The 24,908-nt window shown below is 39.4% G+C and overlaps 1 protein-coding gene and 1 long non-coding RNA gene across 5 annotated transcripts; both read left to right on the top strand.

Annotated features, from left to right (window-relative positions):
- The first annotated feature begins 2,616 nt into the window (after positions 1 to 2,616).
- LOC143884083 (uncharacterized) lies at positions 2,617 to 12,576 on the top strand. Of its 2 annotated transcripts, XR_013252728.1 has the most exons (3): positions 2,627 to 7,612; positions 9,091 to 9,228; positions 10,168 to 12,576. It is a non-coding gene; the product is annotated as an uncharacterized LOC143884083 (long non-coding RNA). The 2 variants fall into 2 exon arrangements; XR_013252727.1 differs by lacking the exon at positions 10,168 to 12,576 and having other exon boundaries at positions 2,617 to 7,612; positions 9,091 to 9,284.
- A 4,263-nt stretch (positions 12,577 to 16,839) lies between these two features.
- Positions 16,840 to 21,594, top strand: LOC143884086 (putative disease resistance protein At4g27220). 3 transcript variants are annotated; one of them, XR_013252729.1, is made up of 4 exons: positions 16,840 to 20,026; positions 20,120 to 20,253; positions 20,645 to 21,103; positions 21,197 to 21,594. XR_013252729.1 is itself a non-coding variant. In XM_077387474.1 (2 exons), the coding sequence occupies exons 1-2, from the start codon at positions 16,963 to 16,965 to the stop codon at positions 20,128 to 20,130; spliced, it is 3,075 nt and encodes a 1,024-aa protein (XP_077243589.1). In that variant the 5' UTR covers positions 16,841 to 16,962; the 3' UTR covers positions 20,131 to 20,599. The 3 variants fall into 3 exon arrangements, 1 of the variants encoding a protein (XP_077243589.1); XR_013252730.1 differs by having other exon boundaries at positions 20,864 to 21,103; XM_077387474.1 differs by lacking the exons at positions 20,645 to 21,103; positions 21,197 to 21,594 and having other exon boundaries at positions 16,841 to 20,026; positions 20,120 to 20,599.
- Positions 21,595 to 24,908: the final 3,314 nt, after the last annotated feature.

Consider the following 24,908-nt stretch of genomic DNA (forward strand, 5'->3'; position numbering starts at 1 on the left):
CCTCTAGTTTCTGACACATCCACTTACACCCCTATAGTTTAAAACGTGATAAATACACCCCTGTAGTTTCAATTTGTTTAAGGTTTGCCCCCTCAGCTGAAGGTTCGTCCATAGATTGAAGGGTTAGGATGATCCGATGGAGCTGATTTTTTGGGCACACCATATCTATGACAAGACCCATCAAATGAACGCTTTGGATCATCCAAATAATGTGGGCCCCTACCCGAATCCAAACACTACCAAAAAATCATCCAAATAATGTGGGCTCACATTGTTTGGATGATCCAAAGCGTTCATTTGATGGGTCCTGACATAGATAGGGTGTGCCCAAAAAATCAGCTCCATCGGATCATCCTAACCCTTCAATCTATGGACGAACCTTCAGCTGAGGGGGCCTACCTTAAACAAATTGAAACTACAAGCGTGTATTTGTCACGTTTTAAACCATAGGGGTGGAAGTGGATGTGTCAGAAACTAGAGGGGGTGTAAATGTAATTATCCATTTAACTTTTAACTAACAATAGAAAAAAATGTACATACTATAACTTATGTAACTCGGGTCAGGTCGGGTCGGGTCGGGCCCCTTCAAACCCGGCTCGACCCGAGATTCATGCGGGCTTTTGAATGCTGAACCCGGCTCGACCCGAAACCCATGAAACCTGAACCCGACCCAGGCTATTTTCGGGTCGGGTCGATGCGGGTCGGGTAAAACCCGGCTCGAGTTGCAGCCCTAGTTGGTGGTGCCAAAAAAGCCTTTGCGTGTTTGTTCTTTTCTTTTTTCGTTTTTTTTTTCACATTTTTATGGTATAGTCACAGAAGAGGACAGTTTTAGTAAAGGGTGACTCGTGATAATTTGAAAAGAGTGCTGTTACGGAGATCGGCTGCCTAACCAAGAGTGGAACCGAACAAATCCCTCCATACCACACTGACACTGGGAAGTTGTTATTAACGGGTGAATAGGCTATTTGTTGGGTTCCATTTAGGGTTGCAATTAGGGTCACGTGGGCCGAGTTTTTCACTACCCTACCCTACCCTACTCAAGAAATTATCTTGGGTTGGGTCGGGTCAGGTCTAATGTATTACGGGAAAACCCAAGATTCATTAACCCGACCTTACCCGAGATAGGGTTGGGTCTAGTCGGTTTTTTATTTTTTAGCGCAGGATTTTGACTAATTTCAAAGATTGTAGAAAGCAAAAAAATCTTCACCCTAGGAATCTCTAAATTTGTGTCACTGAGTGTATAAATTTAAGGACACTAATTTTTCACATCACAGATATGATCACCTCAATGATATCAATATATTGGAAAAGAAATCTGCCATGTTATTCAAGAGATTCGGGTTGGGTCTTGGATTTTAAGTTTTTTTTTTTTCTTTAAACCCAACCCTAATCAAGATTGGGTCAATTTTTTCAACCTAAAACCTGACCCAAACCAAGGCCCATGATTTCTATACCTGACCCAAGTTATTTTTCGGGTCGGGTCGATAGTTGCAACCCTATTCATCAGTCGTGAGTTCGCCTAATCGACGTACTTTTGAGGCGAGATCTTAGACTTCTCCTTACAAATACAAATGATCAAGACATTTCTCACTCTAAAACACGTGAAACATTAAAATTTCCCTCAATCGTGACATCTCACTCTTTCCCCTCCAACTTGAGCCCGATGAGCTATGCATATTAGGTGTGCAACTCATGCCGGGTTGGATTGGTTAGGCCAACCCTAGCTCATCCCAAGATAGCATTCCCTCTAACATAACCTGACCCAACCAGAGCCTTGGGCTGAGGATGGTCAACCCTAACCCAATCCATCTAACCTGAAAATTGGGTCGGGTTGGGTTTGAGTTTACTCAGGACCAAACAGAACAATACAAGAAAAAATATATATAATTCAAATAAAATATGATAAAATTAGAGGATAGAGATTGGGTTCGGTTTGCCAAGGCTTCAACCCTAATCGATCCCGACATTAAATCGGGTTGGGGTTGGGACCAACCCAGCCCAACCCAACCCAATGAAATGCGAACCCAACCCAAGCCAAACCAGACGGATTGAACCCAACCCAAGTTGCACCCCTAGTTTTTAACTTTTTTAAAAAGAGATTTTGAGGAGTGCCAATATAAAAAACAAGATGGAAAGAAGCCACGCATCCGGGTTTCTTTTTAGGGCTCAACCCGACAAGGCCTCAACCCTAACCCAACCTAAATTAATTCGGGTTGGCTTTTCCTAACCCTAACCCAGCCCAACCCTAGAAATGCCAACCCAACCAAAGCCAAAATCGGGTTGAAGGTTCGGGTTGAGCCCCACCCAAGTTGCACCCCTTCCAACTTCTATCAAGTATCAACACCTAGGAGTTAGGAGATTCTTAGGAGTGCCAACATAAAAAACAGATAGAAAGAAGATGAGGTTTCTTTTTGCAGGGCATGGCCATCACGTGATAACTGACTACTCGCCATTGATTGGTGTGTTGGCGGATCAACCGGATCACGTGAACACGGAAGGATGCACGTGATACTTGCAACTTGATTGGTGTGTACCGGTCAATGGTGAACACGTGAACGCGGGAGGATGAACGTGGTTAGCTACAAGCCAATCGGTTCCCGTGCCATCTCTATAAAAGCTTCATTTTTTCCACTCTCTCTATGAAACCCTAGATTTGTCCCTCTCCCTCTCCTCTCTTCCTCGTAGCTTTCTCTGTCTTGTCTTAGTAGAAATTTTATCAAAACCCTATATCTGACCGTCTTACTTGTCTTAGCAGAAATTTAAACAAATCCCTAGATCTGACCCTCTTACTTGTCTTAGCAGAAATTTAAACAAAACCCTAGATCTGACCCCTCTCACTCTCATCTTCCCTTTGCAAAAGCTTTCTCCCTCTTCTCTTACAAGCTTCAGAAGCTTTCTCCTTTGGTGATAACAAAACCCTAGATCTGAGGAAGTACATGTTCCAGAGTAAGTTTTCTTCCCTGAGGTTTCTGATCCAAGGGATTTGCTTTCATGGTTGCAGGATTAGCTCGAGATTTTGTTTTCCCTTTTCAGGTTCATGTTCCCTTCTTCATCTTTGATTGTTTTCTCAAGGTTTCCAAAAGAACCTTCTTATCAATAAGAAATGACATTTCGTTTACAGGCTGAATCGGAATCGGATAAGAATGGGCTGCTTATTCCGATTCTTGATTCCTACAATCCAAAATCACCCGTAGAGATTCCTTAGTTTATCCTGTAGTTTACCCTCTTAGAAATTTCTATTGAAGATTTCCTTGTCCAGTTTAGAAGATTCCTGTTGGATGCCCTAGGTGAAACCACAATCATAGTTTGTGAGCTTTTCTCAATCTGATTGTGTGTTTATTTGTTTTGATTGTCGTTGTTATGATACTTTATTTTATATATAAAACATAGAATCACAGATTTTTATGGCATGTTTAGGATCTTATCTAGCAGTTCAGTAGAAAAATATCACTTCAGAAATATCATTTGATCAATCTCCATAAGAGGCTATGCTAACATGCTTGGTTTTTTAAAACCATAAAGGAAAATAAATCCTCCATGGTTAGTACCAGATTAGAGTATATTAGAAAGAGCCAATAATCATAGCAGTAAATGGGGCTACCCAAAGACATCTGATCTGGATTCGGCAATGTTGGTTAAGATTTTGTTTGCCCTTTGAAGTAGTTACAGTATAATACTATAATATCACAGCTTGGGAGGCTGCTTCTTCTCTTCTTGGGTGGGTTAGATTGATTAAGGCAGTTCTTCTCTTCTTGGGCGGGTTAGATTGATTAAGGCCTTTCTTAATCTTCTATCTTGTTATATGTCTGTCAGTCCCTTTTTTTTCCAAGTTCATATTATAGTAAGTGATAAATATGAGATGTTGCAATCTTGTAGAGGAATCCTTGGTTGTAGATCGATGAAAAATGCATGAGTTTCACTTAATCCTGGAAGAAGGGGGGTGTCATCAAAAGCAAGGTCTCAACTTATAACTTTAGCAACATGTAAAATTAGATGATATCTGGTAAGAGTGGGCATAGTGGGTGATAAATCTGAGATGTTGCAATCTTGTGGAGGAAACCTCTGTTGGAGAACAATGAGAAATGCATGAGTTTCAGTTGTCCTGGAAGGTGTGTGAACAAAAACAAGGTCCCAAATCTTTAAATTTTGGCAGTCAGACACAATAATAGATTGAAACGAAGGGAAATTGAGAAATACTTGGGACCCTCCTCTATTGCGTCAGCAGAAGACACTTAAGCTTTGGGAGTTTACTTAAATGATAGTCTATAATCGAGGGAGAGGGCTCCTTATCCACCACTCCCAATTCCTGCACCTCTTCCTCTACACTGATTATCTCCTCCATTTCTTCACACTCGGCTATAATGAGATGTTCCAACTGGTGGAGGTCTCATGCTATGTTCCACGGGAAGAGATCCTTCAACGTAGGGCAGATTTCAATGTTTATTGTTCGTAGATTTTGGAAGGTTAAAGGAGGTGGCAATGAGGAGAAATTTTGTCTTGCCTATTCGCCAATGTCATCTCCTTCCAATTTTGAGCAATGACAAATAAAAAGTATCTCCAATTGTTGAAGGAACAGGGGAGAATAGACATCTCAAGCTCTTGCATTGCATCAAACAACTTCTTTAGGTTGTGGAAGGTTCCAATTGGAGGCATGACCTCCTTTCATACACGACAGCTTGTCATACATCATGATTCCATTCTTTTCAACGTAGAGAGAGGCGATGTAGGAATAGCATAACCCTCTTCTGTGATCCCCTTTTCGTAGTGAAATACCTCCTCTAACTCTTCACATTCACCTAATTTGAGTTTCTCCTAGCTTTGCAATTCTTGAAGGATCATATGCAAGGATATTTTTTAATTTTGTATCACGGTAAATGTTCAAGTCTATCAGGTTCCCAAATAATCTAATAGGAAACGAACCATGACAGATTTTCTCTAATTTCTCCATGCCAATGTAAAAAGAGGTAGGGGCAGACCGAAAACAACTTGGGTAGAAACAATGAGGAAAGACTTCATGGCTAGGAACATAATAGAGAACATGACCTTGGATATGAGAGAATTGAAGAAAATGATCCACGGAGACGAACCCAGCTAGTGTTAGGCTTAGATTAGTCAAATTGAGCCGGGTAGATTATTTCACCGTCTTCATGAAAATTTTCTGAAGTATTCATTAGCTGACCGCCTGACCCCCAACTAGTTTTGGACAAAGTCTTAGTTGAGTTGAGTTCTCCATGCCAATGAGGTCCAATTGTTGCAATCTCCCAAATGCATCTGGTGTAACCCAATGAGATTATTGCACTATATTGATGAATTGTTCCATTTTGTCACAATCATAGATATTGAAGCGCTTCAAGCTGTTGATACCACAACCTCTATCATCTAGGAGGTATACAGTATTGAAGACACTTGGGTAAACCCTCTTCAAGTCAATTTCCTCACTTCTTTCCAATAACTTAACCTGCTTAGATATAGGGTATGATGTTATGTACATTTCTTGTAGTCACTACCTGAGTATCTGACCCCCCCACCCCCCACACCCACGCACCCACCCACACTCGAATGCAAAATTTCTTTCGTTTCTCCCAAGGGCCAGGGACTTCTAGAGATGAACAATTCACGTCTTTAACTCGGACGCATAGAACTGTGAGCAAGGCAAAGTTGCCACCTTATCAAAGCGCTTTACTTCAATCTCCGCGACTGCCTCTTACCTCTCAGTCATTGAAGCTATTTCCCATGTACAATTCTTCTAATTTTTACAAAACTTGATATGACATTCGGTGTTACCATTGTAAGAGCATCACTCCCCATCAAGTCCAAAACCTTCAGATTGGACAAGTACCTTATTTCTATTGGCAATTGTTTGATCATAGCTTCTCCTAGGCTAAGTATTTCAAGTTTCTTCAACCCTCCAAATAGGAATATATCATCTAACACCAGCATTTATCTAAGCGTAGTGTCTTGAGGTTTGTTAATTATGATAGTGATGGGAGCAATGATGAAATCTTCGTATAACATTAATACAACACGGGCTTTCAATTCTTCTTTGAAATTATTTTGGATTTCTCCCAAACCATTATTTCCTTGTAGTAACGTTATTTCCTTGTAGTAATAAGGTTAAGAGATGTGTGCAATTCGGCAGCTTAGGTAATTGAAGCTCCCATAAGTGGAAGCCTCATATTCATCCAAATTCTCTGGCCACTCTGTCAATTCCATTCCAACTTTAACTGTAACCCATGCATCTTTTCTTGATGCGATTAATATGGCCACAACTTTAACATCATCATCTTTGCACAACCTTCTTTGTCATCGTCCAACAAGAAGCACACGTCCTTAAGTTTTTCAACTAGGGTATGTATTCTATTCCATACTTCCTCGAAATCATTGATATTCTTGAAAACCTTCTCCATCATGTATCTCATCAATACACCCACTTCAATGTTATGATCTTCAGGAAAGACACAACAAAACAATCAGCATTGCGTCCTTTCTTTCTGTGTAGTTGTAACTGAGCTCAAGATGAGAGTAGACCTCTTTAACCACACCCTCTATGTTTCTATGAAAAGACCTCTTTAATTCTCGCAGTGCATTAGCGGGGCCCGGAACTGATGTAGCCTTTGTGTTTTAATACTGTTGCTACTGGGATGATTGCTAGAGGCAAACCCTTGCATTCTAGCCAGTAGAGTCAATATCACTTGCTTTCTCGTTTAACCGATTCTATGAATCTTGTTTTGATAAAATTTGGACCTCGAATATTTTGTAGCTATTTATCATGTGACATACATTTAATCTTTGTGTAGTTATTATAGTTTGGTAGCCCTTTCGGCTACATCAGCTGGGGATTCCAACGTGAATTAAGTCTAATCTATCGCGGAGATCGTCCAAGATTATGATTATCTTCTTCTGTTGCTTTAATCTCTCCAATAGCCTACCAACACTTACACTATTTTCTTTAAATTCGTTTCCTAATTTCTCAGCAAGTTCATCTTGAATCTTTTTTAAATCTTGGTTATGAGAAAGTCACCTATACAACCTCATCACACACCTTTTCACCCTTAGCTTGCTTTCCCAGTTTTTCCACTAGCAAGGGTAAAAAGCTGTGTGATGAGGCGGTAAAGGTGACTATTTCCCTGAATTAGGATTTGAAAAAGATCTATAGTGAACTTGCTGAGAAATTATGTATTGGAATTTACAGAAAATAGTGTAGAACTAAGGGCAAGGAGGGCTGTTGGAGATATTAAAGCAAGAGAATATCTTGGACAATCTCTGGGACAGATTGGACTTAACTCAACTTCGAATCCCCTACGGAGGTAGTCGAAAGGGGCTGCCACATTAAAAGTACAGCACGGATGTTAGATGTATGTAACGTGATGAATTGCCAGAAAATCTTATTGGAACAACATTCATGGAATTTGTTCATCAAAGAGAAAGCAGGTGATATTGACTCTCCTTGCTTGTAGAATTTGGCAAGGGAAGTTCTAAAGAATGCGAGGGTTGCCTCTAGCAATTTTCACGGTTGCAAGTTGCTTCTGTTATGACCATGTGAAAGCACATCCAGCTAATATATCCTGCGAACATGTGGAATGAAGCCCCGAACAAGCGACTTGGAACTCAGGTATTAGATCTTGACCATTTATTTCACATTCAGTTCATTGAATTTTTTTTTTTGAAAGACATTCAGTTCATCAAACTTTCATTGCTAGATTTATAATTCTTGTTTTTGAAAGACATTCAGTTAATCAAATTTTTTTTTAAGAGATGACATTTATTAATGAAAAAAGATTACATCCATGGGGACAAGATGTCCCACAAAGACGTCAAATTCTTACCGATAGTTTTATCAAGACTGTCTGGTACAAAGATTAACTACCATTAAACATCTCTTATGGAAGGTAATTATATATTGATGACAACACATCCACCTATTTTAATTAATGAATGGCATATGCATGATATTCAACTAGTAACACTGATGAGATAAAAGTTAGTGGCTTGTGTAACAATCATATCAGTTAGAAGAATGTTGGGATTAACGGTTGTATAAACCTCTAAATAGACAAGTCATTTTGTACCGTGCATTCCTCTGTTATAGTATGTCATAATAACCATAGAAAGTTATGTCCTTTAATTTTCAGTGGTTATTAATTTGCTTATTATTCATTGGGAGTCTGGGTCATTCCCATTTGTTTGCTGAGGAGCCTCCTCTTATTCTTCTTAAGTTCATCTTCATCATTCATAAATATAAATGGATATGCAAATCAGTGGTCTCATTGGATACCTCAAAATTGTCTGCGTATGATCTTATTTATATGCAAATGGTTTTTAGGTTAAAATATGATTATTTGCAACATAGTTATAAACTTTTAATAGTCTTAGAAATGATACGGTTAATGAGTTCCAAAACTGTAGTAGGCATTTCACTATTAAGGAAATGGAGACTTCTGTAAACAGTTTAGACTGGAAAGATACACGTTTAAACTTAATAGGACAATCAACTACCTCACTGAATTACAATTGTTTCTTTAAAAAGGAACAAATCAATTCAGTCTCCTTTTAGGGAAATGATTTATGCACTTCCTTCAATAATGGCAACCTCTCTTTATTTTTTACTTTTCCAATTAGCTGTTAAGGCTGTTACAATTCCAAAAGGGGAGTAATAAATCGACCCCCATATATCTTAAATTGACCCCCTATGTGTCTATCTCTCTCCTCTTTCTCTTTCTAACCCAGAGGAGAGAGAGAGACACATAGGGGGTAGATATATCACTGCCTTTCCAAGAAAGACATGAACAGTTAATCAGAAAATAGTGTAATAACATAAGCAGCTTTCAAACCAAGGGCGTGTGCCCATTAGTTTCCCATACCATCAGTTAGTTATGCTTTTCAGTAATATCAGTATCTAAGCATGTGTTTTGGATGTTGTCCCTGTATACGTAAATCCTTATTGGCATGAATAAAATCTATTCCCACAAAGGACTCACAGTAATCACAGTTTAGTCATGATCAGTTATAGCGAATTATGTTTCTTTCGATTCTAGAAATATTAAATTTCATCAAAAACATTGACATCATAGATTTTTGTGTTTTCTGCAGGGCCTTGATCTACCTGATATTCTAGTTGAAACTAAAAGTCGTGGTTTATCTTTCGATAGATTGCTGGCAATCCCTGATCAGGATGATTGGCTTTGTATAACTTCTTGCATCGCCTTTGTTCTTGAAATGTATAAGCGTGTAGGGTTTTTTATCCTATTGCCAGCTCCATCCAAGCAAAAACCAAAATTTAACTCCCTGGTCTTTTCTAGTATGAGTAATCTTTTATACAAGTTTCTTTTTACAGGAAGTAGCGAAGTTTATACTCTGTTTGCCTTGGATTTTTAGAACCGATTGTGAGTCTAAAATTGATGATTGCACTCAAAATTAAACATAAATTTGGTTCAATAATCAGTTTCGGACTCAATTGGTTCTCAAAATCCAAAACAAACAGGGCCCGAGTGTGAGATATTTTTGAGGTCTTACTGGTTGGGGTGCAACTCGGCCTCAACCCGAACCCAGCGGGTTCATCCTGGGAAAAGCTCGGGTTGGGTTGTGTTCAAGTCGGGTTTGGGTTTGGGTATTCTCAACTCGGACTGAGTTTGGGTTGAGGGCTTGGGCAAACCGGCCCGAGTTCAACCCGAAATTTTTAAGAATTTTTATAGTTTTGAAGCTTAAAATTTTGGGTTGGTATTAATGTTTATACAGGGTTCTTTTTACCTGAGTAGCTATGTCAGTCATGGCCCTGTTTACTTTGGATTTTAAGAACCGATTGTGAGTTGAAAACTGATGGTTGGAGTCAAAATTAAATGTAAATTTAGTCCAATAATCAGTTTTGGAGTCGCAATTGGTTCTCAAAATCCAAAAACAATACGGGCTCAAGTGGATCAGATATTTTTGACGTCTTGCTGGTGATTTTGTTCAACAATTGTGCTTTATTTTCCATATTTTAGAATGGAAAGAGTCGCTGAAAAAAATATACTGGAAAATTCAGCTGTCCTGATTCTTCCTAGAAACCGAGAATTCAGCTGTCCTGATGGTCATGTCTATTATAGAACAATAGATTCTTTGGGTCATTTGCGTGACCCCTAATTTGCACTGTTCATTGTCCATTCGCCTAATTTATTAAAAAAAATGCAGATAAAAGATGCTTATATGCTCAAGTTATTCGAGGATAACCGACCAGCCTGCCAGAATGGTGCAACCAAGGTGACAATGTCGAGCTTCCTTTCTGTCAAATTCGGGGCTAGTAAGGGATGGAATTGCCATAATACAATACCATGTATCCGTACAGGGGCAATGCCAGAAATTTTGCACAAGGGGGGCAAAAATTATAGTAATTTTTTTTCTCCAAACAAATGAAAGCACTGTTATAGTTTCAAAAAAAAACCCCCAAATGTTCATTGTTATATCCTTTTATATCCCTAAAAGGGGGGCATAATTTTTTAGAATGAAGGGAAAAACCCTCGCCCGGGAAGAGAAGAAGATATTTTTTTATAAGGAAGGGATATAAAAATGGTAAAATTAAAATTTTAAACTTATTTTGTAATCGGGATTCTATTGGCCGTAATACGCTTTGCTGGTTTGGCCTTCTCTAACTACGATTTATACATCAGCAAAAAAATCGGTCAAAATAGTCGGCCTTGCTTCATTCTTTAATGCGCCTTTCTCGTTATAGCGTTATTCTTGACAGGCATTGACGGAGTAAATATAGTTACTTGAGACTTCTATGTTATCACGTGTCAACTTCTTGGGGTTTATTTGAGTCAACAAAAAAACCCCTCTCTCTAATGAGATTATATATGGTGGCCGCCCCGCATCGTTTGACTGATCCAAACCATTAATTTTTGGGTCTTACGTAGATGTAGATAGGGTGTATCCCAAAAAAAATTTCTCCATACTGTTCATCCGAACCCTTACCCTCTGTTATGTGCAGGTTTCTATATTGTACCGCCAATTTTAAACCTTCATAAATTGGAGGGTTAGGATCATCCAATGGAGAAGATATTTTGGGGCACATCTTATATACATTAGGGCCCAACAAATGAACGGTTTGGATCACCCAATTGGTGTGGGCTTGGGCTGCACCCTTATACATGACCGGCCATCATATAATCTCCTCTCTGAAAGATGTCTCTCAAGGGATCTGAGACCTTTCAATTAAATGCAGTGCAAATATTAGATTCTGCGTGTGTCCTATTAGTACACTTTGATTTAGGAATCACAGGTGAAAAAATCATCTCCATAGGATGATCCTAACCCTCTAATATGTAGATAAATTCCATGTAGAAATATCTATAGATTGAAGAGTTAGGATCATCCAATGGAGATGATTTTATGGGCAAGGGCGCAACAAATCAACGGTTTGGATTGTGAGGAAAATGCCGACTATTTAGGATTCTATTGATGGTATTTAAGAGAATGATTTATTTCAAAATCAATGCCAGCCTATCAGTTTTAGATTCAAGAGGAGATGGGCGATTTTTTTTGCCGATGTATTAATTGTAGTTTTAGAAGGGAAAGCCAGCAAGGCACATTATGGCCAATAGAGTCCCGAATAGCTCCATATTTTCCCCCTTCCCTATTGGCCAATAGAGTCCCGAAAGGCTAGACTTCCTCATTTTTTTAACCCAAAAATTAAGGGTGGCAATTATCCCCCTTCCCTTTCATGTGCCATCGCCCCTGTATACGTACCCACACATGACCAAAAGGTGCCCCCTCTCTCTCTACTTCCAAAGTACGACAGGTTGAAGAATTGCTGAAGCTGTTTGATATTCTGTCCATACCATTCCAGGTTGTTAAACTGTTAGGTCAGTTTGTGTACATCTTGTTTAATGCAATGTGAGGCAGTCAATTGTAAGGCATTGTGAGGCCAGTTGTATATCTTTTAATCTAACCCACTACAGTTTTAAAAAAAAATGAAGCATATGAAATTCGAGTTAACAGGAACTGAGTACATTCCCCTCTATCCTTGGAAACCATTCTCTCTCCACCCATTTAGCTTATTTACCATGAACTCCACATTCAATGGCTGGGCTCAACAGTTGATACAGATCTAAAGCCATGTTCCTAATAAATTTTTTGGGATTGCTTCCTGCAGTTCAGGCCAAACAGAGGATCAAATTCTCCCTAACTACTGCATTTTGGGTTGAGGTCACTCAATATAGACATCTCTGCATGCTTGAGGTGCATCTGCAGACCTTGCACTACATTCCTGTAAAATTATCAGAAAGTTTGTTTAGCCAGTCTACATTTTCCTTTAGGCTCTGTTACAAATTTTATGTCCATTTTAAAGTGAAAAATAGGCATTAAGCATTTGTTTTATGCCATTTTATGTCAGAGCTCAACGAAAATTGACAATGTACACCAGGAACTCACGACTACATGTAATCAGGTATGGTCACAAGTCCTGCCATACAAACGACTGGTGTTCTCTAAATGTGTGCTAAAGGCTGGGTGCAATATAGGCCCCTTTTTGTTAATCAAGACTATCTGCCTTGCTGGTCGATCTCTGAAATGTAAATGCAAGTATTAATCTATTCAGTCCAATCATTTGTATCTAGCTTCACCTATAGTGGGCGTGAAAATTGAGCGAGGCTCAACCAATTCCAGCTCGTGTTGAGTTCGCATGTTCTCGGGGTGGGTTCAGTAAGGGTTGCAAAAAGCCAACCCGATTTAATTTCATGTCGAGTGAGGAATGAGGCCTTGGGAAATCCGACCCGAACCCAACCGTCCTAATTTTATTGTGATTTTATTGAGGTGTGCTTGGTTAGGGCTGCCCTTCCACAATTTGAGGCCCAAGCTTGGTTGGGTTACAGTTGGGGCAATGCACTACATAGGGTTGGGCTAGGGTTGACCTCAACCTGACCCAACCCAGTTCGAGTTACACCCCTAGTTGGGTTGGGTTAGGATTGAGGTCAACCCTCACCTAGCCCAATGTAGCATTACCTCAGCTCGACTCAACCTAACCCGAATTGCACTCCTAAACCGTAAAAGGGATTGATTCATTTTAAAAATAATGTCTTTTTTTCCTTCACTTTTTTCTACTTTTATCTGCAACAGTAGATATGGAACCCATCTGTAAGATCTTGATCTAGCAGTTTAGGGATTCTCACATGAGTTTGGGTTGTGGGCAAATTGAGTCTTGGTTGATAAAAAATGGACCCCACGCATTACTTACTGTTGCAGATCTTAAATACAATGAGGTTGAGCTTTTTTCTACTGTATTACAATGAGGTTGAGCTTCATCATTTATTCTAATTTTCAGGCATTCCTTATCTTCATCATGCGGATGGCCTGATTGTCATGATTTATGGGCCATGTGAGATCCAAACTAAGGTCTATTCAGGGGGGTGGGGGTGGTTAAGATCAATCAAATGTGGGACCCAGAAAGCCATAGTGGACATACCTCACTTGTTAAGATGAAGCGCACCCTATCGAAGAATTCCTCCTGGAAAGATTTGATCAATTTGATCTCCTTTAAAAAAATGCAAGGAGAGGACATACATATAAGCATTCCTCTTTGAAAGATTCTATGCATTTAAGGGGAAGACAAACATCGTTTTCTCTTTTAATTGTTAATTAAATTAGGGAATCAACCAATGGAGTGAAACATTAGGCGGAACAATAAAAAAAGAGAATGGTGTGACAGCCTACCAAAAAAGAGAGTTATTATAAAGGTGTTTGATTCAGGTCCCCTTGATATCTGATTCAACAACAGCCCATTAAGTATAGAGCGTTTACTTTTGTGGTACCTCCCAATATAGTTTCACCAAATGAGTTAGAGTCAATTGATTGCCCAAGAATCACAATCACATCATATTCAAATTCCTATTCCAACACCACCTCTTGCGATTGGAAACAGATTCTTCCATTTCCCCCTCTAATTCCGCCCAGTCAACTCTACCCTTTTGATTCCATTCTTTTTTTTGGAACCAAATGTGGGAATCAGACGGGATTATGTTGCCGTCTTGAGTGGGGACCCACCTAGGTATGGAATTGGGTGGGACCTAACCTGGTATGAGACAGGTTCAAAGGGCCTAACCTAACGCGTTCCATCAGCTCTTGAACTTTTGGTGTGGGTTAGGTATCTAACAGATTGGAGTCAGTTCCCAATTTTAGTACCTGATTCCGTCAATCCAAACATGCCTCGGTATTTGATCAAAGAACAGCCGAGTTTAAAGGAGGCTATGGTGGGTCTTTGCATTTTTTGTTTACAGTAATTGATCATAGGCAGGGTGAAAGGCGTCACATAATTGGCGACTGAGGACGGCAAATGCAGAAGTGGGGTGGAATGTTACGGTTCCGAGTGGGGGCCACCTAGGTATAGGACTGGGTGGGACCTAACCTGGTATGGCTTATGTTCAGAGGGCATACAGCCTAACATCGTTCCATCAGCTCTGGAACTTGTGGATCAATCCGACAATCGAGATAATCAGTGTACATGTGTTCTAAGGTAGTTATTATGTATTGAAAATGAAAGAGTCCGAGTATGTTTTCTAGGGTCCTTTATGCTAGGTTGTTTCTTGAAGAGTCCTTGCACTTATGGGACTACAATTGTGTTTAATGTGGTTAGCTATTTTAGGAAGTGGCTTGTGTCTATAAGTATGTATTCATCTGTGTAGAGATTGAATGGAAAAGGCAAAAAGAAGAAAGTTAAAGGCTGAAACAAGAGAAAAGAAGAGTACTACTAGAGATTTAGAGAATGGAGAAGAACACCAAGTTTATAGGAAATGGGAGATCAAAGCTAAGGCTTATTCAATGGAGGGTTCAGATCAATCAAAGGTGGGACCCACAATGCCATGGTAGACATACCCCATTTGTCAAGGCTAGGTGGTGCCGCACCGAAGAATGCCTTGTGGAAAGATTCGATCCACTTTAAAAATGCAAGAATAAAAAATCCACATATAAGCATTTCTCTTCGAAATACCAACATAGTTTTCTTTTTTGTTTGTTGATTAAACTAGGTAATAAACCATTAAAGCAAAGCATTAGGTGAAAGAAAAAAAAAAAGAGACTTTCATTAGACAGAAGAATAAGAGAGTACTCTAAGGCTCTGTTCACTTGCGTTCCCGAGAAAGCAAATCCCTGGAAAACAGTCTCTTTTTTTCTTGACAAGACCTTGACAAGACAGAATTCTGGTGTTCACTTGCTTTCCTGAGAAAGTAACAAGCCTAGGTGGAAAATGTCAATTAATGACATGAAAATTGCCAAAAATATGTGGAAATGTCTCTTTTCTCACAAGTGTGGGAAACCAAATCCCACTATTTTGGTCGGATTTGCTTTCCCGGGAAAACTAGTGAAAAAAGGTGGGCAAGCAATTTCTCGGGAAACCTTTTCCTGCGCACGTGAACAGGCGCGGGAAACCTTTTCCTACACAGTTTCCCTGGATTTCTTTTCCTTTCTCGGGAAAACAAGTGAGCAGAAATTTCTATACATTGAGGCTGCCATACAACACGTAATCCAGGCCCCACCCTTACTTGATTCAAAACAGCCCACGTATCTAGGGCGGCACTCTTGTCCACTTCTCTGGAATGAGAAAAAAATCAAGTTAAAATTTTAATTCAAGAAATTCTAATAAAAATTCCATTCTCTCCAAGACAGAATCAGAATACCACCTCTTGGGCTGGGAATGAGATTCTGCCATTTCCCCCCTCTAATTCTTCATCACTGTCAATTCTACCTCTTTTGATTCCAATTCTTTTTTTGGAACCAAATGCTGGAATAGGGTGGGATTAGAATCAGATCCCAATTTCAGTGCCTGATTCCAGCAATCCAAACATGCCATGGTATTTAATAGACCTGGCAAAAGCAACCCGTGCCCGCGGGTCAACCCGACCCACCCGCAAATTTGCGGGCACAGGTCTGACTTTTAGTGACCCGTCAAATTTAACGCACGGGTCGGGTCAACCCGCGGGCACCCGCATTTTTAGAGTAATTTTTAAGAATTTATTGGAGAATGCTATCAGCACTTGGGAAATCATCCTGTGGAAATGATTTTTGGAGTATAACCTATTTTGGCTATGGCCCATCTAATGGACGGTTTGGATCATCCGATGGTGTGGGCCATACCATACTTTTAATAAAGTGAGAGTGCCCTCAGTAGTGTTGATAACATTTCGTTTTTTTTTTTAATAGGTGGTAATACTCTGTGCAAAGATGCGCACATGGGCGAAGGTTTCTACCAAAAGCAAAAAGTAAAAATAACTAATCATTACATTACAAAAAAGAAAAGTAAAGTAACTGAGTTATAAAGTTTTAAATGAAAAATTACGGATAAATGGTTACGAAGTTATAAAATTACGAGAAAAATACCTAAAACATAAAGCATACAACAGGTATAGAGAGTTATGTGGTCACGTCAAATCAGGAGAATTACAATCCCATATTATATCATATTAACCCGCGGGTTGACCCGGCCCACCCGTGGGCCGCGCGGGTCACCAAATTTCTGACCCGCAAAAATGCGGGTCACCAAAATTCTGACCAGTGTGACCCGCACCCGCACCACCCGCGGGTTGACCCGGCCCGACCCACCCGTTTGCCAGGTCTTGTATTTAATCCAACAACAACTAACTTTATAAGAGGCTGTCTATCTTTGCATTATACATTATACGCCTGGATAGTCTTCTAACACGGTGGCCCACTAGATCAACGTACAAAAATCGTCCAACACACCTAAGGTAGACATAGTAATTGCCTAGTACACCTTATGAGACATTTTCTCTCGTTTCTTTTTTTATTCTTTGCTGTGTATTGCCTTTCAAAAGGTCAATTAAACCTTCTAAAATTCTCTTAGTTCTGCACCCGCTATCCTATTGCATTACTACATTCAGAAAGGCCATCTCTTGCAAGAAGAAGCAAGACAAAGCAGGTGCACACACATTTCTAATTGCTAGTCCTTCCACCATTACTTTCCTCTTTGCAATCCTCGTCATGTGTACTTCTGTGCCTACTATTGGTGTTATCGTTCAAACTGTGAACCTTTCATTCGCTTATATTAAGAGCCGCTATGATTACCTTGTTCATTATAAAAAGCTTGTTGAAAATCATAAAAACAAAGTTGAAATTTTGGGGTTGAGGAGAGATGCTGTGCAACAATTAGTCGATGCTGCGCGTAGGAGAGGAGAAGAAATGACTGGTGAAGTTCAAGGATGGCTAAAACAAGTAGATGCAATTGAAGCAGTCGCGAAGAGATTGGATCATGGAGTGACGGAGAACAAGAGATGTTTCAAGTGTTGTCCCGATTTGTGCTCGCGCTATTCTCTTGGTAAAGAAGCAAAGAAGAAGATGGTTGATGTTGATGGCGTACTAACAAGAGGGAATTTCACTCATGTATCAAATCCTCACCCACCTCCAAGCATAGAATCCTTGCCGGCGGGAGAATTTGAGGCTTTTGAATCCACAGAATCAGTTATGGAGCAGGTCATCAAGGCATTAAAATATGAAAGAATCAACATCATCGGGGTATACGGGATGGGAGGCGTTGGCAAGACGACCCTAGTGGAACAAGTGGGAAAGAAAGCTAAGATAGAAAAGTGGTGCGATGAGGTTGTAAAAGTGACTGTTTCCCATAAACAAGACTTTAAAAAGATCCAAAGTGAACTTGCTGAGAAATTAGGCATGCAACTTACAGAAGAGAACGTAGAAGTAAGAGCCGGCCGGTTGTTGGATAGATTAAAGCAAGAGAAGAAGATACTCATAATCTTGGATGATCTATGGGATAGATTGGACTTAACTCAGGTAGGAATCCCCTCCGCAGGTAACCATGAGGGCTGCCAAATTATAATGACAACACGAAACGAAGATGTATGTTCCAAATCCAAGATGAACTGCCAGAAAATTATCAAAGTCAAAGAATTATCTCCACAGGATTCATGGAATCTGTTCAAAGAGAAAGCCGGTGTTGATGAAACTGATGAAGTGGCAAAGGATGTTGCTAAAGAATGCAAGGGGTTGCCTCTTGCAATTGTCACGGTTGCAAGGGCACTAAACGGCAAGGACTCAGATGCTTGGGAGAATGCGCGGAGAGAATTACGAGCATCTTGTCCTAAGAACATAGATAATGTGTATAAAGATCTATACTCTTGTCTAGAGCTGAGCTACAACTACATAGAAGGTGAGGAAGCCAAATCCTGCTTCTTGTTTTGTTGTCTCTTTCCTGAAGATTATGACATCGAAGTACGTCATTTGATGAGATACTTGGTGGGAGAGATGGTTTTCGAAAATGTAAGCAACTTGAAAGATGCGTGGCATCTAACACAAACTTTGGTTAAGAAACTTAAGAATTCGTGCTTGCTGTTAAACGGTGACAAAGAGGGTCATGTAAAAATGCATGATGTGGTTAGAGATGTGGCCATATGGATCGCATCAAGATTAGAGCATGGATCTCTAGTTAAAGCTGGGGTAGATTTGGAAGAATGGCCAGAAAAGTTGGAACAATGCAAATGGCTTTCACTGATGAGAAGCACAATTCGTGTGCTCCCTGAACAGCCAATATGTCCACATCTCCAAACCTTATTACTACAACAAAATAATGGCTATTTGAAAGAAATCCCAAATAATTTCTTTCAACAAATGACAGAACTTTTAGTTTTGGATCTTAGTTGGACTGCTATTTCATCACTGCCGCCTTCACTACCATGCTCATCCAACCTCAGGACTTTGTGTTTAGATGGATGTTGGTATTTAAATAACATATCTCCACTGAAGGAATTGGTGAATCTCGAAATCCTTAGGCTACAAGATACTGCGATCGAAGAACTACCAATAGAAATAGGGGATTTCGCAAATCTAAAGCTTTTGGATCTTACAGGCACTAGTAGACTGAAAAGGGTGCCGCCCAATGTGATATCAAAGTTGCATAAATTAGAAGAATTATATATGAGCGACAGCTTTAGTATGTGGGAGGTGAGAGGTAGCAGCGGTGGTGATGGAAGTAATGCTAGCTTTGATGAGGTGGCATCTTTGTCTCGGCTAACCGTTCTATACATTGATGTTGCAGACTCAAAATGTATTTCTCTAGACTTCTCTGGCCCTTGGAAGAATCTAACGAAATTTGGTATTTGCGTGTCGGATGATAAAGCGTATGCGGGTGATTTGGGGAATTATATGGATATTAAGATAATGTCGTACCCTATTTGTAAGTGGGTAAAAGTGTTAGTGGGAAGAAGCGAACATATTGTCTTGAAGGGGGTTTGCACCAATATTACACACCTCCTTGTCCTTGATGATGAAGTTCGTGGTTTCAACAACTTGAAGAGCCTTGAACTGGGCAATTGCCACGAAATGGAACCTATCGCCTTTCCACCAATTGCTTTAGGGAGATTGCAACGATTGAAGATCTGGGGTATGGATAAGTTGGAGGAGGTATTTGACTATGAGGAGGGGATTATAGAAAAGAGCCATGCTATTATTCCTACACCACCTCTCTCTACTTTGGAAGAAATTGAATTAAAATTTCTGCCCAAACTGAGGAGTTTATGGAAGGGGGTGATGCCACCAACTGGAACCTTCCATAACCTAAAGAAGCTCACTGTCTGGTTCTGCGACAGCTTGACATGTCTCTTCTCCCCTGTTCTTGCACAAAACCTTCAACAATTGGAGGAACTTGATATTGTTGGATGCTCAAAAATGGAGAAAATAATCTCGGATGAGGAGATGATGATAAGTGCATCGAAAGAAGAGCAGGAATTGGGAGTGGTAAACAAGGAGCACCTGTTGCTCCCTCTATTAAAGGCTATAAAATTATTGAAACTGCCAAAGCTTTGGAGTCTCTGCAACAATAGAGGAGGAGGAGGAGGAGGGTCCCATGTATCTCTCGATTTCCCTTCCTTGGAATCTATTGAGGTATATGATTGCTTCAATTTAAAGAGGCTTCCATTAGGGTCCCAAAGCGCACCTAAACTTGAAAGGATTAAAGGAGCAGAAGCATGGTTTGAAGGGTTGGAGTGGGAGGACGAAGGCATCAAGTCACGCCTCCAACCTCTTTTTCATCCCAGTAAGTGATGGTAATGACATTATGGATAAATTTCATTTCGTTTCCATTGTTATCTATTGATGTGTTATTCCTTTTGCATTCCCTTCCTTGCAGTGCGGTGGTAGACGAGGAAGATCTAACCCATTGATATGTTTCATCACTTCTTCCCCTCACTCTCGTCTCCTTCTAAACCTACCATGCTGTGCTCCCCTTCACCAGGGTCGTCTACTCTTGCCTCGACAAATTCGGTAATCGAATGATCAACTTCTTCACAGCTTTCTTACATCTGTATTTCTAATATTTTCCTATATTTATTTGCATCAAAATAATGGGTTTTTTTTTTTTTGGCATTTAATATAGGCTGCTGATTTTTGCACCCCCATGTTTTAATAATTGCACAAACTCAGCTTTTCTTTTTCTTTTTTAATTGGCTTATCAGTGCTTTTGGGGAACTGTGATAAAATTTGTCAGCTGTTTAAATAATAAAAGTCAAGATGGGTTAGTGCAATTATCAAAACATGGTAGTGTCGACATCAGTCGCCTCAATATATTGTTGTTCTGTCTTGCATGTGAATGGAGTGTCACCATTTTTCATGTTCTGAAAGAGAAGGGATTGGGATTGTGTTGTGTTGTAAGCAGTAAGTTGAGCTTGTGGAATATGGGAAAACTGGGTTATTAGTTATCTGGCTCTAACAAACTCAATGAGTTGTTATTGAAGAGTTCACTTTTTGTTCATTTCATCGCTGTGGGACTGATGTGGTTCTGAATCTGAGTCAAAGCAATCTAATGCTGTACACTAGAAGAAAATGATCAACTGAATTCATTTTCTTTATGAGATTTTTTTATGGGAGCTGCCAGAGCTTTGGAGTCTCTGCTACCACCGCAACAATAGAGGAGGAGGGTCCCATGTATCTCTCAATTTCCCTTCCTTGGAATCTATTTGGGTATCTAATTGCTTCAATTTAATGAGGCTTCCATTAGGGCCCCAAAGCGCACCTAAACTCAAAAGGATTGATGGAGTAAATGCATGGTTTGAAGGGTTGGAGTGGGAGGACGAAGGCATCATCAAGTCACGCCTCGAACCTCTTTTTCATCCCGGTAAGTGATGGTAATGACATTAGGGATCAATTTCATTTCGTTTCCATTCTTATCTAATCATGTCTTATTCCTTCTGCATTCCCTTCCTTGCAGGGTGTTTGTAGAGGAGGAAGATGTTTACTGATCGATCTAACTCATTGATATGTTTCTTCCCCTCACTCTATGTCTCCTCCTAAACCTAGGATGCTGTAGTCCATGGCTCCTACAGGGTCATCTACAAATTTGGTAATCGGATGATCAACTTCTTCAGAGAAGGGATTGGAATTGTGTTGTATCATAAACAGGGAGTTGAGTTTGTGGAATATGGGAAAACTGGATTATTACTTATCTGGCTCTAAGAAACTCAATGAGTTGTTATTATAGATTTCCCTTTTTGTTCATTTAATCTCCTTGGAACTGGACTGATGTGGTTCTGAATCTGAGTCAAAACAATCTATGTTGTACACTAGAAGAATATGATCAACCGAATTCATTTTCTTTCTGAGATTTAACTTTGGTTGTATCTTCGAATGTGCATCAACTGAATTCATTGATGATATGGGGAATCATGTCAATATTATTTGGTTTAATTTTCTCGCTAAAATGCAAATTCTGATTTGAAAGAAATCATTATGTATAAGTTGCACGCTAAGACTTCCATCATCATTCATTTCCTTGAAAATGGTCTGCAGTTTTATATAGCCCATGTTCAATATTGATCAGATTTCCAATTCAGGTGAACCAAATAATCTATCTTATCCATACCAATCTTATTATGGTACCTATGGCACTCTTGGGATGCAACGATATCCTGAGTTTGAATCAACTTGACTAGATGCATCTGTGCTTTCAGAGCACTTAGCTTGAGCAGGGAAAATGATCTTTCTCTTCAATTTCTCATTATTCTGCTCCTGAAATCAATCTAAAAGGTTCTCCCTTTTAGCATTTTCCACTATCTTAGCCTTTTTAAGCAAAATGATTTATGGAGCACCTTGTTATGTTAACATTGTTGAATAACCAATGGCACTGATCTTTCAGAATTAGTCACAGATCCCTTTTCCCTTTTCCTGGATGTGGCTTCATGGAGAAATACAAACCCTAATTGACAAATTTGAGTGCAAAATAGTAAGACCAAAGACGCTCCACAAGACTGATGTCATCTAACAACCTAGCTTTGATGATGTCTATGTCTGGAATGAAAGAGGCTAACTATAGCTGTGTAAAATGATTTTCTACTGTTGTAAATGAAGATACATTGTGGAAGGCTATAGAGGCCAAACAGTCCATGGGGTTGTTTTCTAAGAACAACCCCTTCATCTCTGAATTGGATCATCCGAATAATAAAATCCCCTCCGGTCTCCTGCCATTGTAAGACGAACAATGATTTTGTTGTTGGACTAAAATCCAATGCCCCTATTTCTCACCTTGAAGAAGCTTGTCCAACTTTATTTTATGTAAAATTCTTATGTCTGTCAATTTGCAATGTGTTTTCACTGTTCCAGTCAGTGGATGATTTTCATTAGCAAAGTGTTGATTATATTATAAATCAGGACCAGTATGTCATTATTTTGCTTCTTGATGATTTTGAAATGTGTTGGTTTGAATGGACAATCTTAATGCCATCTAGAGGGTTGAGTGCCATATACAAAAAAAATGGGCAACTCATTTTTCTGGTATGAAATACTTGATTCTGTGTGTCCATCATACTACATTGAGTCTGTCCCAATTATCTACCCAACAGCCCTCTATTGCTATAGCTTCACAGGCCTATTTCTCCAAACAAGATTGTGAAAGGAAAACATCCCACCTGAGGCAAAGCACAAACGATCTGAATGCAATTAATTAATGGGAATACAATTTACTGTTTCTCAAAATTTCGACTGTGGAATAAAATTTTGTTACCTTTCAAAAAAAAAAAAAGGTTTAAAGACTAGATAGACAACACCAGGTAATACTCTCTTAGAACACAATGCTACCTTAGTTGCTTAAACTCTCATAAAAGACAATGCAAGCTTAGCAAGTTGCTTCTTACAAGTTCCTTCTCTTGAAGCTGTGCTGTTTACTTAGACCATGATTCAACTATGAGAGCCAAATTCTAGCATTGCAGAAGTGGCCAACAGTTCAAATTAAACAGGCAAAGGTCTATTAATAAACAGTGAGGATCATCTAATTGATCCAATTTTTGGTGTATGGATGTTTCCTCTTTCAGAAGCATTGATACAAGAAAGAAACTGTCATGAAGTAAAAATAAAGACTTAAGATATTGGATCTTCACTATCTGTTTATGGGGTGCGTGAGTGTAGAAAGAATTCGAGTGGGCAGAAATACACGTGGGGCTCACTTGTTCAATGATCTAAATCTTTTTTCTGTTTAAGGTCTTGGCCATGAAATGGACAAGGAGAAAACAAAGAAGCAATGCTCTGTTACTCACGGCCACAAATTGGAGGGTTTGAATCTCAACTTTTGATGAGAAATCCGCTCTTAAAGGTTGTGTTATATGTCTTCTCATTGTGGGTTGTTATCAATCATTAATGGAAAAACTTATCCAATGGTTGAAAATAATGCTCACGGTCGATGGTTTTTCATGGATCTGGGGCCTTCAATGGTTGAGGGCAACACAACCAAGTCATTGAGCCTATCGCCATTGGATTATGGTCAAGCACAGTTTGCTTGGCAATGCCACAGATCATCTTTGCCCCAATTCGAATTATTCCTTATTTTTTAACGGACTTGCTTGATGTTTGGAACGAGAATGAGAGAAATGGAAAATCTTGATTATAAGGGACTAAGGGAGTGCAGTTCCATTGCAAGGGAAAGATTGGATAGCCAAACATTAAGTTTGCCCAGCTTCTGTAAACCCTACAATGAGAACTTCGGTACATAAAATGGAAACAAATTGAGCATTACTCAACATTTTATACAAGTCAATCATATTTTCTTTGATGAGGTAAGATTTCATATTTGACTAACCACCATGGATTTGTTGTCCTTAACCAGCTTATACCTAGCTATATAGTTGGACAACCCAGACTCTCCATTATGCTGGATTGGCTGTAAATGGCCGTGGTTCAATGTGAATCGGACAATCCTAACCATCCATTATGTACTTGAGACTTTTGGGACCACCTATACAGTGTTAGGAACCAGGTTTTGTCCTCATTTCGGGGCAACACCTGACCTGTTGTAACCAAGAAAAAAAATACATACCAATAAATAAACAAAGAGGAGAAATATGCATGTCCTCTCAGCCTAAATTACAAGTACAGTAGCATCAAATGGAAGAATAAAACCATGAATATTGTGTAGTTTTAAACAACACAATATGGTCTGAAATCTAATGAAACTAAACCCATACGATGCCTGCTAACATCACCAACAAGGCATCCATATGGACATGCATGTCCAACAAATCGAATTGCAATATAAACCCAAGCAAATATCAAGGTTAACATAGTCGGAATCCAAGCAGCGGACTTAATATTCAGTGCTGGAGCTCATGCAGTAAATTAGTTGCTGCGGGGAACAGGGCACAAGTGCCGTCTAGATTAGGGGTGTCAATGACCCTAAATTCTCCGATGGACCATCTGTATCCGAACTTAAATGTATGGCATCTAGACTCAATAGCAGGATCCATGGACACATTTGGGATCATTATCATAGGATCTGAAATTATTTTTGTATAAATCCTGACAACCAGCAAAAATCTGTGGGACTGTTCTAAATCCAATTTTATTTTTCTATTTTACAAAATTCCCTCCAATTTTTTCTAACTTCAAGTATTATTTGGGAAATATTTTAACAAAATAAGTCATTAAGTATTTTTTTT

The sequence above is a fragment of the Tasmannia lanceolata genome, unplaced genomic scaffold (assembly GCF_043159265.1).
Source record: "Tasmannia lanceolata isolate RefF3 unplaced genomic scaffold, GAP_Taslan_0.1 ptg000008l, whole genome shotgun sequence".
NCBI lineage: Eukaryota > Viridiplantae > Streptophyta > Magnoliopsida > Canellales > Winteraceae > Tasmannia > Tasmannia lanceolata.

Bases quoted from the DNA above. Each gene is read 5' to 3' on its own strand.
- LOC143884086 (XM_077387474.1), top strand. From the start codon at position 16,963: ATGTGTACTTCTGTGCCTACTATTGGTGTTATCGTTCAAACTGTGAAC.